The 21,180-nt window shown below is 37.5% G+C and overlaps 1 protein-coding gene across 1 annotated transcript in view; it reads left to right on the top strand.

The window, feature by feature from the left end:
* Positions 1–21,180, top strand: part of LOC100014976 (histone-lysine N-methyltransferase PRDM7) — a 38,496-nt gene that overhangs the window by 13,082 nt on the left and 4,234 nt on the right. The window contains exons 6-7 of the mRNA XM_056826210.1: positions 20,434–20,593; positions 21,021–21,122. Coding sequence (XP_056682188.1) covers positions 20,434–20,593; positions 21,021–21,122 — 262 coding nt within the window. The remainder of the gene's footprint in view (positions 1–20,433; positions 20,594–21,020; positions 21,123–21,180) is intronic.

Below are 21,180 nucleotides of genomic sequence, written 5' to 3' on the forward strand. Positions count from 1 at the left end.
CCACGCACTTTACAATTTATCTCATTTGATCCTCACAACAACTGAAGCAAACAGGTGAAGTAATTTTCTTCAGTAAGGTTTTATGTCTTTAACCAGCATTTATATCTTTTCATAACTTTCTTGTATAGCTGTCCTTTCTTTTCCAATTTTTTTCCTTTGTTGCTCTTATTTGGTTTTAAAATTTGTTTTTTATTGTTTTATTTGTTTTTTAGTTTTTTAATTATAAAGATATTTTATTTATCAATTACATGTTTTTTTAAGTTTTATTTATTTTTTATACCCTTACCTTCTGTCTTAGAATAAATACTGGGTATTTGTTCTAAGGCAGAAGAGCGATAAGGTTAGGCTAAGTAAGTAAGGATAAGGGGGTTAAGTAACTTGCCCAGGACCACACAGTTAGGAAGTGTCTGAGTTCAAATTTGAACCCAGAACCTCCCATCTCTGGGCCTGACTCTCAATCCACTGAGACACCCAGCTGCCCTCTCAATTACATGTAATAACAAATTTCCATATAAGTTCTCTTCCCTCCACCCTCCTGGAGCTGACAGGCAATTCAGACTGGGATATATATATATATATATATATATATATATATATATATATATATATATATATCATGCAAAACATATCAAACCAAAACTCCAAAACAAAAGCCCAAATAAACTAAAGTGAAAAGTAGTATGCTTTGATCTGCATTCTGACTTCAAGAGTTCTTTCTCTGGAGGTGGATAGTCTTCTTTGACATAAGTCCCTCAGAATTGTCCTGGATATTTCTGAGAGTAGCTAAGTCTTTCACTGTTGATCATTCCATGATATTGCTTTTACTGGTTCTGCTTATTTTATTTTCCTGGTTCTGTTTATTTCACTCTACATCAGTTCATGTAGGTCTTTCCTGCTCTTTCTGAAATAATCCTGTTTATCATTGCTTGTAGCACAATAGTATTCCATCACCATCATATACCACAATTTGTTCAGCCATTCCCCAATTAATGGACATCCTTTCAATTTCCAATTCTTTGACACCAAAAAAAGAGCACCTATGAATATTTTTGTACAAGTACGTCCTCCCTCCCTTTTATTTATCTTTTTGGGATATAGGTCTAGTAATGGTATTACTGAATCAAAGGGTATGCATTGTTTTATAGCCTTTTGGGCATAATTCCAAATTGCCCTCCAGAATGGATGAATCAGTTCACAACTTCAGTAGCAATACATTAGTGTCCCAATTTTGCCACATCCCCTCCAACATTTATCATTTCCTTTACTGTCATATTGGCTAATCTGATAGATGTTAGGTGGTACCTCAGAACTGTTTTAATTTGAATTTCTCTAATCAAGAGGGACTTAGCACATTTGTTTCATATGATTATTGATAGCTTTGATTTCTTCATCTGAAAACTGCTTGTTCATATCTTTTGACCATGCGTCAATTGTAGAATTGACTTCGTTCTCTATATATCTGAGAAATGAGACCTTTATCAGAGAAATTTATTATAAAATTTTTCCCTAGTGTGTTGTTTCCCTCCTTATCTTGGTTACATTGGTTTTGTTTTTATAAAACCCTTTAAATTTAATATGTTAAAAATTATTCATTTTAAATTTTGTAATATTCTCAATCTGATATTTTGTTATAAATTCTTCCATTCTCCATAGATTCGACAGGTAAACTATTCTATGTTCCCCTACATTACTTATAGTATCACCCTTTATGTTTAAATCATATTCCCATTTTGACCTTATCTTGGTATAGGGCAGTGATGGTAAACCTTTTTAGAGACTGCATATGGTGCCCTGCCCCCATAGACCTCATACTTGCCCTGCCCCACCACCGAGTGCCAGGCGCACTACCACCTCCCTTACCCCACACAGGGGAGAAAGGAAGTGCTTCCATTGGACTGCTGGGCAGAGGGGTGGGTGAAGTGAAAAAATGTCCTCAGTGCAGGTGAAGAGAGGGAGGGGAGTGGCCCAAGCACTCTGCTCCCCTCTAGCTCTGCTGCCTGTGAGCTGCCCACATTACTCCTTGTGTGCTCCCACTGGACTGCTGGGAAGAGGGCTGGGTGAAGTGAAAAAATGTCCATAGGCACAGTGGAGAGCAGGAATGGAGCAGCTCCACCTGAGTCCCTCTGCCTTTCTAGTAATAAACTCTGGGGAGGGTCTGAGGTGAGGCAAGGGGAGGAAGGCAGCCCATGTACCTACGGAAGGTGCTCTGTGTGCCATCTTTGGCACACATGCCATAGGTTTGCCATCACTGGTATAGAGTGAGATATTGGTCTCTACCCAATTTTTGTCATACTGTTTTCTATTTTTCCCAGCAGTTTTTGTCAAATATTGAATTCTTATCCCCAAAACTGGGATCTTTGAGTTTGCCAAACACTAGATTGGTAAGGTCATTTACTACTAATCTATTCCATTGATCCAACCTTCTATTTTTAGCTAGTACCAGATTGTTTTGATGATTACTGCTTTATAGAACAGTGTAAGATTTAGTACTGCTAGGCTAACATCCTTCACATTAATTCCCTTGATATTCTTGATCTTTTGCTCTTTGAGATGAATTTTGTTATTATTTTTTCTAATTCCTTAAATTAGTTTTGGGGGCAGCTAGATAGCACAGTGGATAGAGAGTCCAGTCCTGGAGTCAGGAGGACTTGGTTTCAAATTTGACTTCAGACACTTCCTAGCTATGTGACTCTAGGCAAGTTACTTAACCCTCATTGCCTAGCCTTTACTGTTCCTCTGCCTTAGAACCAATACACAGTATTGAGTCTAAGATGGAAGGTAAGGGTTTTAAAAAAATAAATAAATAAAATATTTTTGGGGGTCATTTGACTGGGATGGCACTGAATAAGTAAATTAATTTAGGTAGAAAAACTGTCAGCCTACCTATGAGCAATTAATGTTTTTCCTGTTGTTTAGATCTAACTTTATTTGTGTCTAAAGTATTTTATCATTATGTTCATACAATTCCTGTGTTTGTCTTGGCAAATAAATTCCCAATAATTTCATATTGTCTAAAGTTATTTTAAATGGAATTTCTCTTTCTAACTCTTGCTGCTGGTATTTGTTGGAAATATATAGAAATGCTGATGGTTTATGTGGATGTATTTTGTATCCTGCAACTTTGCTAAAGTTATTAATTATTTAACTAGTTTTTTTAGTTGATTCTTTTAGTTATACCATCTGCAAAGAGTGATAGTTTAGTTTCCCCATTGCCTACTTTAACTCCTTCAATTTCTTTTTTGCTGAAGTTAACGTTTCTATTATAGTATTAAATAATAGTGGTGATAATGGGCATCCTTGCTCCACTCCAGATTTTATTGGGAAGGTTTCTAACTTATTCCCATTGCAGATGATACATGATGATGGTTTTAGATACATACAATTTATTTTAAGGAAAAACCCACTTATTCCAGTGCTTTTCAGTGTTTTTAATAGGAATGGGTATGGTATTTTGTTGAAGACTTTTTCCTGCATCTATTAAGATAATTATGTGATTTCTGTTAGTTTGGTTATTGATATAGTTAATTATGCTGATAGTTTTCCTAATATTTAATTAACCAAGCTTGCATTCCTGGTATAAACCCCACCTGGTCATAGTGAATAATCCTTGTAATATATTGCTATAATCTTTTTGCTAATATTTTATTTAAGATTTTTGCATCAGTATTCATTAAGGAAATTATCCTGTAATTTTCTTTCCCTATTTTTGGTCTTCCTGGCTTAGGTATCAGTGTCATATTTGTGTCATAAAAAGAATTTGGTAGGACTCCTTTGCTTATTTTGTTTATATAGTTTTGTAGTTTATGTAGTATTGGGATTAATTGTTCTTTAAATGTTTGATAGAATTCACTTGGGAATCCATCTGTCCCTGGGGATATTTTTCTTAGGGAGTTCATTGATAGCTTATTTAATTTCTTTTTCTGAGATGGGATTATTTAAGTATTCTATTTCCTCTTTTGTTAATCTGGGCAATTTATATTTTTGTAAATATGCATACATTTCACCTAGATTGTCAGATTTATTGTCATATAACTGGACAAAATAGCTCCTAATGGTTCTTTTCATTTCTTTTACCTTGGAGGTGAATCTACCCTTTCCATTTTTGATCATGGTAATTTCATTTTCTTCTTCCCTTTTTAAAATATAATTAACCAGTACACTATCTATTTTACTTGTTTGCTTTTTTCCCCCTACAAAAGCAACTCCTAGTCTTATTTATTTCAATAGTTCTCTTATTTTTAATTTTATTAACTTCTTTGATTTTTAGAATTTCCAATTTAGACTATAATTAAGGATTTTTTTTACTTGTTCTTTTTAAAATTCTTTTTAGTTGCATGCCCAATTCATTAATCTGCTCTCTTTTTTCTTTTTCTCTTTTATTGATAGAGGCATTGAGAAATATAAATTTTCCCCTAAGTACTGCTTTGGCTATATTCCATTAATTTTGTTATGTTGTTTCCTCATTGTTATTCTCTTTAATGAAATCATTGATTGTTTTTATAATTTGTTCTTTGACCCATCCCTTTTGAAGAATTAGATTATTTAGTTTCCAGTTAATTTTTAATTTGTCTTTCCAAGAACCTTTATTGATTATCAGTTTTATTACATTTTGATCAAAAAGGGATGCATTTGTTATTTCTGCTTTTTTATATTTGGTTATGAGGGTTTTATGCCCTAATAAATGGACAACTTTTTAATATGTACCATGTGCTGCTGAGAAAACGGTATATACTTTTTATCCCTGTTCAGTTTTCTCCAGAGATCTATTAAATTTAAGTTTTCTAAAATTTTATTTACTTCCTTTACTTCTTTCTTATTTATTTTTTATTAGATTTGTCTAGTTCAGAGAAGGGATGATTGAAGCTCTTCACTAGTATAGTATTACTGACTAGTTGCTCTTTTTAAAATTGGGGGCTATACCACTTGGTGCATATATGGAAAGTAATATCCATTGTCTATAAAGTCATCCCTTGCTATATTGCAGTTCACTTATTGCAGTTTCACTGTATCATGGGTTTGTTTGTTGTTGTTTTTTTTGTAAGAAACCACCAGTTTATTGAATGAAAAATCCAACAGCAACTTCCCCACTACCCACGACCCAACTAAGAGAGCTGCTGAGTCCAGGCAAGGTGCTTTGGACAGCAGGACTGAGTAACAGGACCTGGAGGGCTAAGAAGGGGAATGCCTTTCCAAATCTCTGGGATGGGGATGAGCTCAGGGGACAGGAAGGGGGTCTCAGTGAACAGAACACTGACTGGGGGACAGAAATCTATAGTCCTAGCACCTGGAGTTCAATCCCCCCATCTTTGGGGTGGGAGAGGTGGAAGCTAGGGCTCAGATTTGCATTTGCCATGGGGCAAGAACAAAAGATGGAGGGATCCTAGCAGGGGCTCACCTGATCTGGGAGGCTGCCCACAGAGGGAGAAGTGGAGGAAGGAACAGGTGCTGGGGTGTGAGCCTGGGGGAGGCAGGACTAGGCTGGAATGTGAGTGGACAGGAGTGTTGGGAGTAGAGAAGCCAGAGAGGGAAGGGCCTGGTACACAAGGGAGTCACACCGAATAAAGAGGAGAGAGCAGGCCAGAGCAGGGTAGCAGGAGCAGAAGTAAATGAGTTCTCAAAGACATGCACACAACATCAAAAGGACACTGGGGATACTAGGCAGGGCCCCTAGACATGTGACTGAGGGATAGAGGGGCCCTTTCCTATCATGCCCAGCAAGCCAGGAGATGCAGAGGCTCAGCCACCCTGACTGTCCTTTTCATGCTGGGTGGCCAGCTGGCTCCATCCCCTTGGTTTCAGAGCACCCCTTCTGTTCCCCTCAGGAAAGCTGGAGTGGGGTGGGTTGAACTAACTTCTAACCAACAGCTGGGGACCCAGGAGTGCCCTTCACCAGCACTGTATTTTGTATCCTGGGTGCTGATTGACTCAGGGACTGTAGCATCAATCTTTTTGCTCTCCCGCTACTTTGCAGATTTTCACCTATCATGAGGGTGTCTGGAATATAACTTCTGTGATAGGTGGGGGATCACTGTAGTACCTTTTATCACAATGTAATAACCTCCCTTATCTCTTTCAGTTAGAGATATTTTTGATTTAGCTTTGTCTGAGATCATTATTGCTACTCCAGCTTTTTTTTATCTCAGTTGAAGCCCAACAGATTCTGCCCCATCCCCTTACTTTTACCATGTGTGTGTCTATCTGCCTCAAATGTGTTTCTTATAAACAACATGTTGTACGATTCTGATCTTTAATCCATTCTACTATCCACTTCCACTTTTCATCCCATTTATATTCATAGTTATGATTATCATCTGTGTATTCCCTTCCATATTGTTTTCCCCTTTTAATCCTGAACTTTTCCATTTCACCTTGTCCCTCCTTTTCCATTTGATCAGTTCTACTTTTCGTGGAATTCTTTTCTTCTTTGGATTTTTGTGCTTCTTTTTCTATTTGACCAATTTTGCTTTTTAAGCTATTATTTTTGCATTATTTTCATTTCTTTTCTCCATTTTTCTTCTGCCTCTCTTATATGACTTTTTAATCCCTTTTGAGCTCTTCCATTGCCTGAGACCAATTTCCATTTTTCTTTGAAGTTTTCATGTGGTTGATTTATTCTCACTGTTCCCTTCTGAGTTTGTGCCTTGCCCTTCTTTGTCTCCTTAAAAAATTTTCTATGGGTAGGTCTTTCTTTTGCTATTTGCTTATTTTCCAAGCCTTTTTTTAACTTTAGCTTTTACTTTTATCTTAAAGATGGACTCTGTTTTCAGGGCAGAGGATGCACTCTCTTAGACTTCAGTTTTTCCTTGTTGCTACCTTCTGCTAGTTGGTTTTCTGGTTCTTCCAAGGTGGTATGATGGCTTGTAGTCTGAGAGTTCTGGAAGTCACCTCCTGCTGCTGATTCAGTCTCCTCTAGGGACTGCTAGTAACTTGTAGGGCTCAGAGCACTGTAAGCTACTTTGCCCATGGACTAAGGACTTGACCAGAATAAGCACCACAGACTTGGGACTTCACTACAGGCTTCTGCAAGGGCTTGGGACTTAAAGTGGTGGGTGTGGGGTGCTCTACTATTGACTTAGGCAGGGCCCTGGGGTCTCCAAGTTGTCTTGTGCCCAGTTTCAGAACCTGGTGTAGAAGATGAGAAGTGGGAAGCTTGCACTCTTCTGTGTGCAATTTTACTTCAAGCTCCCCTCTTACCCTGTGAAATAGACTCTTTCTGCCTACCTTTCAAATTGTTTTCTGCAGGAGAGTTACTTTACTCCATTCCCTTGTTGGTTTTGTGACTCTAGTATTCATTTTGAGGTACTATTTTAAGGTTGGATTGAGAGGATTCTCAGAGTGGCTCCAGCTTTCTGTGCTGCTACTACACTATCTTGGCTCTGCCACCAAATTTTTTATCCTTAAAAAAAAACAACCTTTCTTATTTCTTTTAGGGATTTTTGTTGGACTTGCATCCAGAGCTATCCTTTTATGTCCTACTGTTTTCACAACTTTGGCTGAGATTGTGTGACATTTTTCCCCTTCTTAATTTTTTTTTGTGTGAAAGTTTTTATATTTATTTTTCTGATTATTGTAAAAATAATTTTTAACATTCATTTTTTAAAATTCTGAGTTCCAAATTCTCTCCCTCCCTCCTTTTACTTCCCAACCTTAAGAGGGCAAGCCATGGGGGCAGCTGGGTAGCTCAGTGGATTGAGAGCCAGGCCTATAGACAGGAGGTCTCAAGTTCAAATCTGGCCTCAGAACCCTGGGCAAGTCACTTAACCCCCATTGCCTAGCCCTTACCACTCTTCTGCCTTGGAACAAATACACAGTATTGATTCCAAGATGGAAGGTGAGGGTTTAAAAAAAAAAGAAGGCAAGCCATTTGATATAGATTATACATGTGAAGTCATGCAATTTCGACATTAGCCATGTTGTAAAAGAAAACACAAACCAAAAAAAAGTGTGCTTCAACTTGCATTCAGACTCATCACTTCTTTCTCTGGAGGTAGATAGCATCTTTCATCATAAGTCTTTTGGAATTGTCTTGTATCATTACATTGCTAAGAATAATTAAGTCTTTCACAGTTGATCATCTTACCATATTGCCATTACTATATACAATGCTCTGGTTCTGCTCACTTCACTTTTATCAATTCATATAAATCTTTCTGAAAGCATTCCCCTTATTATTTCTTGTAGTGCAATAATATTCCATAACAATCATGTCAGCTTGTTTAGCCAGTCCCAATTGATGGATCCCCATAGTTGCCAATACTTTGCCACCACAAAAAGAACTGCTATAAATATTTTTGTATATATAAATCCTTTCTTCTTTTTTTATCCCTTTGGGATATTGACCTAGTAGCAATATTGCTAGCTCAAAGGGTATGTACAGTTTCAAAGCCTTTTTGGTATAGTTCTAAATTGCTCTCCAGAATGGTTGGATGAGTTTATAATTCTAACAGCAGTGCATTAGCATCCCATTATCTCACATTCCCTTGAACATTTATCATTTTTCTTTTCTGTCATATTAACAAATCTAATATGTGGGTGGAGTGGTACCACAGAATTGTGAAGATTGGATTTGGCTCTCCCCTGATTGTAACAATGAAGGTACTTAGCTCTTCCTTGATTGTGAAGATTAAATTGTAATCCCCTGTCTGTTTTTAGATTTTAATCCCCAAAAATGTAAGCATAGTACTTTAAAGTTGAGTATGTAGATCTACCCATTTGGAATTTTAACCACAAAAAGGTGTGAACACCCATTTCATACATTGAGGGGGAGGTCTGTGACCCATAGGTGAAAGAGTGGGCAGTCCTGGAGTGGAGTGTTGGCTGTGATTAATAGACATATTTAGCACCTTCCTAAAAATAGACAGCTTAAGGCTTTTGCTTCACTATAAGTATGAGTTACTTTTTCATTGTTCAGTAAAGAGTTTACAACTTTATCTTCCCCTAAAGTATGCTTAAGTATGGGTGGAGTAGAGTTCTCACATTCCTGACTAAGTCCCTTCATTGTTTAAAATGGGGAATGGTCTTAATCAAGTGTTCTGAAGTAGGGTCTGAGAATTTTTAAGATTCACACGTGACTTTCCTCAGGCTTTTACTTTTGTTCTTTTATTTCTCCCACTTCAAGTGATTACTAATACATCTTATAAAATATAATACTTGTAGTCATTGGATATTAATTTCAATTTTACAATTTTAAGGAAAGCTCCATTTATTTTTATGTATGTATTTTTGTATGTATGTATTGTATTTTTTCAAAAGATTTTTCTGACTGAGATAAACATGATTTCTGACTACTGATATGATCAATCATGCTGATAGTTTTCCTAATATTGAGTCAATTCAGAATTCTTGGTATAAATCCCACCTAGTCATAGTGTATGATATTTGTGATATATTGCTATAATCTCCTTGTTAATATTTTATTTAAAATTTTGCATCAATATTTATGATAGAAAGTGGTCTATAATTTTCTTTTTCCTGTTTTTGTTTTTTCCTGATTTAGGTATCAGTATCATATTTGTGTCATAAAAGAAATTTCATAGGACTCCTCCTTTAGCTATATTTTCAAATGGTTTATGTTGAATTGGAATTAATTGTTCTTTAGATGTTTGGTAGAATTCACTTATGAATCTTTCTGATCCTGGTGATTTTTTTTAAGGAGCTCATTGTTGACATATTCAATAAATTTTCCTCTAAGCACTGCTTTGGATGCATTCCATAAATTTTCATATGTTGTCTCATTGTTGCCATTATCTTTGGTAAAATTATTTATTGTTTTATGGTTTGTTCTTTGATGCACTCATTCTTTAAGATTATGTTATTTAGTTTCCATTTAATTTTTAATCTGTTTCCATAATGCTTTATTGAATATTATTTTCATTGCATTATTATCTAAAAAACATCTGCTTAATATTTTTGCTTTTCTGCATTTGATTATGAGAGGGTTTTTTTTTACCTAATACATGATCTTTTTTGTGGGGATACCATGTACTGATGAGAAAAAAGTATATTCTTTTCTTTTCCTACTCCATTTTCTTCAGAGGTCTGTCATATCTAACTTTTCTAAAATTTGGTTCATCTCCTTAACTACTTGTTTATTTTTTGGTTAAATTTTTCTAATTCTGAAAGAAGAAGGCATAGTATAGTTTTACTGTTTAATTTTTCTTGTAACTCAGTTAGCTTTTCTTTAAGAATTTGAATGTTATAACGTTTGCTACATATAAGTTTAGTATTGATATTATTTCATTTTCTGTGGTACCTTTTTAACAAAATGTAGTTTCCCTGTTTATCTCTTTTAATTATATTTATTTCTACTTTTGCTTTGTCAGAGATCAAGATTGCTACTACCACTGCTTTTTCTTTTTTTTTTCTTCACCTGAAGTATAACAGATTCTGCTCCAGCACCTTTACTCTATATGTTTCTTGTAAACAACATATTTTTAGATTCTGGTTTTATTCCCCTCTGCTATCCTCTTCTGCTTTCTAGGGTTTGTCCCATTCACACTAACAGTTACCATTACTAATTGTGTATTTCACCATCCTATTTTTTACTCTTGTTTTATCTTTTTCTCTCTCTCCTTTTACCCTGATCCTCCTCAAAAGCTTTTTGCTTATGATCACCACTTCCCTCCCTTCTAAGCCCCAACTTCTTTCATCCCATCCCATACTATCCTCCTATCCTGTGGGACAAGATAGATACCTAACTGAATATGTATGTTATGTCCTCTTTGAGCCAATTCCAGTGAGGGTAAGGTTCAAGTATTACCTGCCACCATCTTGCCTTCCACTGTAAAAGTTCTTCCTTTAACAATCCCTTTTAGGTGAGATAATTTACCCCCATTTTACCTCTTCCTTCCTCCTCCCAGTTCATCTTTCTTTCTTACCTCTTAATTTTATTTTATTTTTTGCAATAATCGCATCATAGTCAACTCACACCAGTACCCTCTGTCTATATGTACACCTTGTAACTGCCCTTAGGTGTTACAGGCATCATCTTCCCACTTAGGAATGTAAACAATTTAATCTTATTGAATCCCTTATGATCTGTCTTTCATGCTTACATTTTTAGGCTTCTCTTGAGTATTGTATTTGAAAGTCAGATTTTCTATTCAGCCCTGATCTTTTCATGAGGAATGCTTGAAAGTTCTCTTGATTGACTATTGAATCCTTTTAACTGACTATCCATTCCCCCCCACTGAAGGATCATACTAAATTTTTCTGGATAGGTGATTCTTGATCATATAATTCTAGCTCCTTTGCTTTCCAGAATATCATATTCCAAGCCCTCTAATCATTTAATGTAGAAGCTGCTAAATCTTATGGATTTGTGATATTTGCATTGTTTCTGTCTGGGTGCTTGCAATATTTTTACCTTGACCTAGGAAGTCTGGAATTTGGCTATAATATACCTAGTAATTTTCATTTGGGGATCCCTTTCAGGAGGTGATAGGTGAATTCTTTCAATTTCTATTTTATTCTCTGGTTCTAGAATATCAGGGCAGTTTTCCTTGATAATATCTTGAAATATGATGTCTAACGTCTTTTTTGATCATGGTTTTCAGGCAGTCCAATAATTCTTAATATTATCTTTCCCTAATCTATTTTCCAGGACAGTTGTTTTTCTAATGATATTTCATATTTCCTTATTTTTTTATTCTTTTGATTTTGTTTATTAGTCATTAGCTTCTGTGATGATTAAAAATTCCAAGAGGCAGGATTCTGGATAAGAAAATTAAAATTATTTTTTAAAAAACCCTTACCTTCCATCTTGGAGTCAATACTGTGTATTTGCTCCAAGGCAGAAGAGTGGTAAGGGCTAGGCAATGGGGGTCAAGTGACTTGCCCAGGGTCACACAGCTGAGGTCAAATTTGAACCTAGGACCTCCTGTCTCTAGGCCTAGCTCTCAATCCACTGAGCTACCCAGCTGCCCCCAAGATAATTAATTATTGATTAGGCTAGCAATAACCAATAAATGAATTGATCAGTGATCACTCTTTATGTTCAAAGACCTGGAAAGAAAGCCTCTTAGATCCTTAAATACAATTTTAGTAGCTCATTATTCAGTCCTCCCCTAGATAGCTCAAAACATCTCTAATTGGCAACTAGCCAATGAGGATATGGTCTATGATTCTCTTAGTCCTTCCCCAATTCTTTCATTGATAGTGGAAAATCACATGCTGGTCCTTTGATTCCAGTGTCAAGAAGGAGAAATCAAGTTCTGCCTAGTTAGAAATGACTTTGTTTAATACCTTTCGGTGTGCAATTCAAAGTCTGTATGGTCTGTGCAGTGTCAAAGAAGAGGAGGCATATAGAAGAGATGTTATGAAGGTAAAATTGGCAGGCCTTGAGGACAGATTTGGATGAGGGTGGTATTAGTGATAGAGATAAGGCTGACACCTAGGTTGTGAGTCTGGGCCCAGGAAGATGGTGATGCCCTTGACAGTAATTAAGAAGCTCAAAAGAGAAGCGAGCTTGGGGAAAAGAGAATGTGTTGAGTTTTAGACATGTTGAGCTTAAGTTTACAGAAGACCTAGTTCGAGATGTCTACTAAGTCTTAGATGTAAATCTGGAAGTTAAGAAAAAGGTTAGAGCTGGATGAGTAGATCTGAGAATCATTAGCATGGAGATGATCATTGAAATCAGGAGTGCTGTTGAGATCACCAAGTGAAATACCATAGAAGAAGAAGAGAAGAAGTCCCAGGACAAGTGAGATTTAGATGAAGATCTAGTAAAGGAAACTGAGAAAGTGAAGTCAGACAGGAAGGTGAAATCAGGTGAAAGTAGTATCATGGAAACCTCGAGAAAAAGGATATCATGGAGAAGAAAGCGATTGACAATGTCAAAGGATGCAGAGAGGTCAAGATGGATGAGGACTGAGAAAAGGTCATTCACTTTCCACCAGCTGCTCTGCTTGGTTTCTACTCCAGGAACATTGTTCCTCTCCTAGAATTAAGTTCTTCACCTGAATCTCTCCATGGAGAATGATCAAGCTTTAATGTTGCAGAGCCCCCTAGTGGCTGCTGTCTCCCTTTTCAGCTTCCTTTTGTGCATTGTTTTCTCCCATTAGAGTTTAAACTCCTTGAGGGCAAGGAGTGTTTTTCTTCACTTATTTGTATTCTGAGCACTTTGCACTGTATTTACCACCTACTAGGTGCTTAATAAATATTTATTCAGTATATTTGACTATAGTGAATGATTGGCAAATTTGAAGAGAGCAATTTGTTTTTTAAACCCTTAGCTTCTGCCTTAAAATCCAAATTACTATTGGTCCAAGGCAGAAGTATAGTAGGGATAGGCAATTACCCAGGGTCACACAGCTAGGAAATGTCTGAGGTCAAATTGGAACCTAGGACCTCCCACCTCTAGACCTGGATCTCAATCCCACTGAGTTATCCAGCTGCTTTCAAGAGAACAGTTTTAATTAAATGATGAGATTGGAAGCCAGATGGTAGAGTTAAAAAGAGGAAGAGGAAGAAGCCAAGATATTGATTATACATGATTTTCTCAAGCAGTTTCACCATAAAAGGAAAAAGAGATACGGGATCATAACAACTGGGGATGAATGGGGTGACATGTACATAAAGGAAAGGGTCTGTCAGCCAGGAGAGATTAAAGATAAAAGTGGAGTCCATTGTAGAAGACAGGATGAAATAGAATCACTTGTTCATGAGACCACATCTTCATATGAGACAGGACATAGTGATAGAAGAGGTGGACCAAGTGTGGAGGGAGACACACATTTGGAAATGGCCAGCTGTATGAATTTGTTTTCCTTAACTATGCTTTTTTGTTACAAAGGTGTTTTCTTAGCATTCTTTTTAATTTGGGGATACCATCCCCAAAAACAAAAGGAAAGAAGAGACATTGAAAAATTTAAATAAAAGTACAGAAGGTATTTCAGAAGAAAGCACAGTCAGGCAAGCTTTGAAAGTAATAGCTAGAATTTGTTATACACATTATTTTTAGTTAAAAATTGTTTATATTATATACTTTTAAAATATATATCCCCAGTTTCCCTCCCTAGTTGTAGTTCTACATCACCAACTACCTATTAAAATTTCTCAAGCTAAAGGTCTCGGAAACATCTCAAACTCAACAAGTCCAAATGAGATCATCTAGTATTTAATTTTTATCAGCTCTTCATCTTTCATGCCAAACCCAGCCCTTTACCAAAATTCACTATTTCCATTAACGATACCAACATCCTTCTAGACTCCTTGATTCATAACTTTGGTGTCACCCTTCATTCCTCACTCTTCTTCATCCTACATATTCAAGCAGTTGCCAGACCTTGCTGTTTCTATCTCTCCAACATCTCTTACAGCTGACTCCTCTCTACTCCCATGTCACAGACTTATGACCTTCATCACCTCTCCCATGAATTATTGTAGTGGACTTCCAGCTGGTATTCTTTTCTCTAACTTTGACCAACTCAACTCCATCTTCCACATGCCTACCAAAGTGACTGTCCTTAAGTATAGTTGTGACCAGATAATTCTTTTACTTAATAAAACTCCAGTGTCTCTTTATTGCTTCTAGTGTAAAGTATAAATTCCTCTGCTTGAGCTTTTATTTTCTAAATATATTTATTTATTTCTACAGGCATTTACAATGCCTCTTATTGTCTTCTCCCTCCCAAATGAACAATAAACAAATAGCAAAATAAATTCCCACATTGGCTATATCCAAAAATGTATTTCTCATTCTACATTTAAGTCTATTAGCTCCCTAGCTCTTCAGTTCTATGTACTCATGGTTTATTATCTCATTGGTTAGTGTTCTAGAATCTTTCAAAGTTGTTTTTCTCCAAAGCATTTTTGTCATTGAATAAATTGTTCTCCTAATCCTGCTTACTTCAGTCTGCATCATTTCATAGAAGTCTGGTCAGTTTTTTCTGAAACTGTCAATTTCACCATTTCATTTGGTAAAATAATATTCTATTTACATACCATAATCTATTTAGCTATTGTCATTTGGAGAACACTCTCTTAGTTCTAGCTTGGGGCTACGAAGAATAGAGATTCTGGGTATAGGCCTACTAGAGCTATAACTGAGTCAAAAGGTATGTGCAGCTTATTAATTTTCTGGGCATATTTCCAACTTATTTTCTGGAATGGCAAGACCAATTCACAACTCAAGCAATAGTGCATTAGTGTGTTTGTTTTCTCATATTTCCTCTAACCTTTGTAATTTTCCTCTTTTATCATCTTTTCTGATAGCCATGTGGTAGAAAACCTCAGAGTTGTATTATAGTAGGACCTCATTTTACACAAACACAACACACATGAATTCATGTTTACTAGATTGGCCATCAAAAAAATTAAGGCAGAAAAATATGTAAAATTTTAAAAATTTAATTATGAGTGAAATCTGAGCTATTTCCCAAGTGACTTGGGACCAAGTGACCAAGTCTCCCAGCAGTCTATCCAATCACGCTCATTCTTGCTCTGCTCTGAGAAATATTAGAGTTGTTACAATTGTTTTGCACCTAATATTAGCTTCCCATCAGTCTTTGTCCCAAGTTCTCATCTGCAACAAGTCATGTCCATGTTAGAGCAGTGCTTCTCTTTGTTTCATTAATGCTATTTAGTTATTCATGACAACCCCAAAGTACAAAAGCAGTAATGCTGGTAGCTCTTGATAAGCCTAAGAAAAGTCATAAAGCACCTAGGTATGTTCATATAACAAATACTATTAAAGAATGGAATTTGCTATTACGCACAGATTTTCAGCTTTCTCAAAGAGTCTTGGAACTTATTGGTTGAATAGAATGAGATCCTACTGTGTATATATATTTTTTGAAAACAAATAGTATGGAATAGGGATTAATACTTTTAATCTTTTATGTGTTCTACTCTATATAGAAATGCTCATATCAGAGATGCTGTGTCCTAAGAAGACCAGCCTGGCTGAGCAACTGTTAACAGATCATACACTCATTAGGGCTTTTCCAAGAGACATAGGATACTGAGGGCTTAAACAGTGAGGGAGAGTTGCCCAGGCCAAATGGCCTAGGCCTGAGCCTTAAAAGAGACTAGTCAGTCTTTTATCACTTACCACAAGATTTGTCCCAAGCAAAACTCTAGTCCTTCACTGAAATCCTCAACTCCTGAACTGAGTTCAGAGACCCAGTTCCTGCAACTAACTTCAAACTCCAACTAAGTTCAGAGAACCATCTCCTCCAAACTAACTCCAAGCTCCAACTAAGTTCAGAGAGAGCCAGCTCCTTTTAAGAGAAATTTCTCTTATGTCACCTCCCCTAAATTTTCACATCTACCATCCACAGTAGATGTTTTCCCCAGGACTGTCCATTCTTAGTTCATATCTTCTTTTGTTATCCCCTTCTCTGATTAGAAGTATTTCGCATCTCTTTGCTAAGCTTGTCCATTGTAAGTTGCTTGACCTTTTTAGTGATTAATTTAACCTTTATAGATACTTAGTACCCTTTTGTATTAGATTAGATTTTTGTATTAGATCTAAAAATAGACCTAGCTTAAGGTTTTAGCTTCACTTTCATTGTTCAGTAAGGAGTTTACAACTTTATCTTCCCCTAATGTATGCCTAAGTATGGGTGGAGTAATGTTAAAATTCCCAATACATTCCTAATCAAGTACCTCCATTTGTTACAATAAGGGAATAGCCTTAACCAAATGTTCTAAGGTAGAGTCTGAGCAGTTTTAAGATTCACAATCCCCCTGATGATTATTGGGAGACTAGTCTCCCCATTGATCATTTAACATAATCATCTTGTAGTCCTAAAGCACTTCTAACTACAGATGTATACAATATTCAATTTTCTAAGAAGAAATTATAGTAGTTAGGGAGGAATAGAAAAGAAAGAAAGCAAAACCAATGTTTTGCTAGGCGCATTGACAGAAAGCCAAATTAGGGGCAGTCCCCTTGGCATAAAAGTGTACATTTAAATAAATGTTCAATCAAACTTCAGTTCAATCAACCATTCCCAAAGTTCATTCTTGATCTTCTTGATGTAGTGTAGGTTTTCTGGCATCTTTCTGCAACAGTTCATTCTCTGGATTTAGGAGTTAGCAAGCTTCTTCCTTGAAGATCTTTTCTTGAACAAAATTAAAATCTTGGATTTTTATAAAAACACAATCTCAAAAAAAAATCTTGGATTTTAAATAAAAATACAGCTATAACACCAGAAATTTGTCCAATATGTAATAAAACAACTAAAGCAGAGCTCCAAGCCAATTACTATTTATTAGAGGAAACTGGCCCCCTCCAACAAATAGGATCCCAGACCTTCCTCATGGTCTGAGGCCCCTACCTCCTCCAGAGTACAGGTTTTACTCCCTTTAGTGCTGAGCCCAATCATTATATGCCTGTTCAGTCCAGGAATCAATGTTATCTCACTGGTGGACTCCAAACTCTTCGTATGTCACCTGGTCATGTTGCTACCAAACAATGAGGTAGGCATATAGCAACCAGCCCATCTTTACCCCATTCTCAAGACACCCACTCTTAGCAATGGGATCTGGACAACCTAGCAATGGACCCTAAGTTGATATGATTTGGTATTAGGTCAAGCCTTTTGTCCAGGCCTGCCTGGGATGGATCATGAGGAGGAAGTGATACAGAGTGGAAAGACTCTTAATACATGGGGCTTTCAACTGAGGCTTGTGGCATCTGGGTGGAGGCCTCCGTGAAGGCTATGCTGACAAGTTTAACATGAGAGGAAAGACTCTGATTATAGGAAAGAACCCACTCAACTCTTAAGTTATGTCTAGTTACTTTTGATTATTGCCTACTAATAGTAAGTAATGAATCACCATCCCTATGGAGTCACATTAAACTAGATAACACTGATTACAACTAATCATAGGAATAAAATTATTGATTTAAGATGGGCAGGAATCTACTATTTGTTCACTTAAGACTGATGGGAGAGGGCAGCTGGGTGGCTCAGTGGATTGAGAGTCAGGCCTAGAGATGGAAGGTCCTGGGTTCAAATCTGGCCTCAGACACTTCCTAGCTGTGTGACCCTGGGCAAGTCACTTTACCCCCCATTGCCTAGCCCTTACCACTCTTTTGCCTTGGAGCCAATATACAGTATTGACTCCAAGAGTGAAGGTAAGGGTTTAAAAAGAAGACTGATGGGAGCTCATAAACAAAAGTTTTAGGAGAGTGGTGCCATTTGATATAACCTTGAAGGCCCTCTGGGGACCCAGCAAGTGAGTATGAGTATAACGTTGGTGGGTATGCCATGGGGGTAGGAAAGGAGCCTGGGGTACAGAAGTGAGGTTGTCCAGAAGTGAAATGTGGTTCCTTAAGAATTATTGAGTTGCCAGGCAGACAGGTGTCTCTATGAATTGAGAACCAAGCCTGGAGATGGAGGTCCTGGGTTCAAATGTGACCTCAAATACTTCCTAGCTGTGTGACCCTGGGCAAGTCACTTAAACCCCATTGCCTAGCCATTAACCACTTTTCTGCCTTGGAACCAATACACAGAATTGGTTCTAAGAAAGAAAATAAGGATTTAAAAAAAAAGTTATTGAGTTCTCTATCGCTGGAAGTATTAAAGCCAAAGCTTGGATAATAATTTACCAGGAATGGATGATGGCTTGTCAGAGATATTGGAAAGAGTATCTTGTTCAAGTATGAGTTTGACTAGATGAGTTCTGAATTCATTTTCAACTTGCAGAGGGGTAGTAGAAGGATGCCAGAATTTACTAAGTTCTTACTATGTGCCAGGCACTGTACTAAACCTTTGTAAATATCTTATTTAATCGTCACAACTACCTTGGGAGGCAGGTGCTATTATTATCATCCCAATTTTACAGATAAGGAAACTGAGGCAGACAGCAGGTAAGTGACTTGCTGGGAGTCACATAGTTAGTAAGTTTCTGATGTTTCAAACTCAGGTCTTCCTGACTCTAGGTCCAGCACTCTCTCCATTGTACCACCTAGTTGCCCATGAAAAGAAAGAATGCAGTGAGAACTGGGAAACTCTCATCAATATACTGACCCTGGTGCTACTCCCAGTTTCCATGCACTCCTCTGCTGTGAGACCCCCAAGCTTTAGAGAACTCAGTGATCACAAGTAGAGAATCCGTCAGCATTTTTCAAGTACCGCCTGTGTTGCGTACTGTGCTATACCCTGAGGATACAAGACTAAAATGAAAGTCCTTGTCCCCAGGAAGCTTACATTCTGAGGGAGGAAACAACATGGATATGGAAGTATACACAGAATATTGAGAGAATGAATGGGGAGGAGGTCACTAGCAGCTTGGGGCACCAGGAAAGGCTTTTTGGAGAAGCTAGAACATAAGCTGAGTTTTGGAGTACAAAAGTGAGGAGGAGGCAAAGGTGAGAAGAGAGAGGCTTCCTGGTAAAGGGGCAGCCATTTAAAGCACAGAAATGGGGAATGGAATAGGCTCTGTGAGGAACAGAAAGTATGCCAGTATGGCTGGACCTTAGAGTATATGGAAGGGAGTAACATTTAAGACCAGAATGCAACGGGTCAGGTATATTCCCCGCTCGTTAAACTCTGTGTGTGTGTGTGTGTGTTGAGGGGTAGTGGTGGAAGATAGGAGAAGGTGTTGGGACAGCTAAAGGAAATACTGTGGTTCTTGCCCATTAAGGCAGCCTCAGTCTGAAAGGATGGACATAAGACCCTGCCCTTTGCTAAAGAATTCTTGGTCTGATAGTGAAACAGTTTCTCCGCCTTCAGAAAATTATAGATTTGATAAAGACCAGACAGATATGAAAGTTACTTAACAAATAAGCACAATCTCACTAAACTACAGAACAGAGAAGAGAATCAGGAGGTTAAGTAATAGAAAAAAACCACTGAATTTGTAGTCAGAAAACTTGAGTCTCAGCACTGCTCTTTAATGAGCATGCCATTTCCTCTTTCAGATCTTTATTCTTATCTCTAGAAACTAGGGGGCTGAACTAAATAATCATGGCAGCTCCAAATGCTATGGTCCTATCAGGAAAGTCTTCCTGAAGAGGAGGGGTTTCAGTGGAGTTATGAAGGAAATGGACTGATAATGGTGCTTCTACTCTAGTTTATCTAAATTGTTGAGAACTACCTCTTTAGTTTCGATCCTTGCCTTTCCCCTCTTCCCCTGTGATCAGTTTCTATGGTTCCCTTTATATCTTTTTCCACATTCCAATTCATTTCTCCCTTCTGATCCTACTCTCTGCTCCTACCCAAGTCCCTACTCTTCCACAGCTTCCCTTTCCATCATAAATTTCCACAAATACCTGATTCTTCTTTTTTCTACTGAAGAACCTACCACCTGATGTTCTCCATTTCCTCTCTCACAGGTTTTGATGAGTCCTCACATATTGTCTCTCCTCCCCCTCATCCCTCCACACTGATATGTACCTCCTCGGTGTTCTTAAAGGGGGATAGTGTGGAATAATGGATACTAAAGAGTGGAGAGAGTGAGAACAATATATGTGTTCCTCAGAATAAGGCCAAAAAACCAGCTGACCCCAAAGCAGAGGGAATGATGGATTTATCTGAGGAACTGAAGACAGTAGTCATGAATAACCTGACCATCTCAGAGGAAGTCAAGAAACAAATGGATGGAATCTGTACCAGTAACCAACTGACAGAGGGAAAATTAGGTAAGAGGAAGAAATGAGGGAATTAATCCATCTGATATCCCTTTTTGGATTCCCTATTTCTGCCTTGATTGGGATCTGGCAGGCTTGTGATAGGGGCACATCTGGGACTAAGGTTGAGCTGAGTGAGGATGTCTGCAGCCAATGAGAGTGGACAGTCAAGAATAAGTGACTGCCCTTTTATGAAGGGAAAAGGATTGAAAATCTGAACCTGAAAGATGAGGTAGCCTGTGCCTGACACTGGATCATGAAATGACTCTGTAGACAGTCAGCCACAATTCTTGCTCTGCTCTTGTTCTTCTTGGAGCTGGAAATAAGAGCTCTCGGTGGGGAACTTTAGAGAGAGTTATGTGTTATGTTTTCTTACCTGGCAGAGGTTCGCTTTTATTTTATTTTATTCCCATTGCCACTGTGATTGACCCCATTCCAGATTGCAGAAGAAAGGATGTTGAAGTTCATATTTATAGCTTGCGGGAACGAAAGTATCAGGTGTACCAAGAAATGTGGGACCCTCAAGATGATGACTATCTGTGTAAGTAGTGCCTCCTATTCCCCTCATTTCCTTTTTTCTGGTGCCAGAATCCCAGGCC

The sequence above is a fragment of the Monodelphis domestica genome, chromosome 4 (assembly GCF_027887165.1).
Source record: "Monodelphis domestica isolate mMonDom1 chromosome 4, mMonDom1.pri, whole genome shotgun sequence".
NCBI lineage: Eukaryota > Metazoa > Chordata > Mammalia > Didelphimorphia > Didelphidae > Monodelphis > Monodelphis domestica.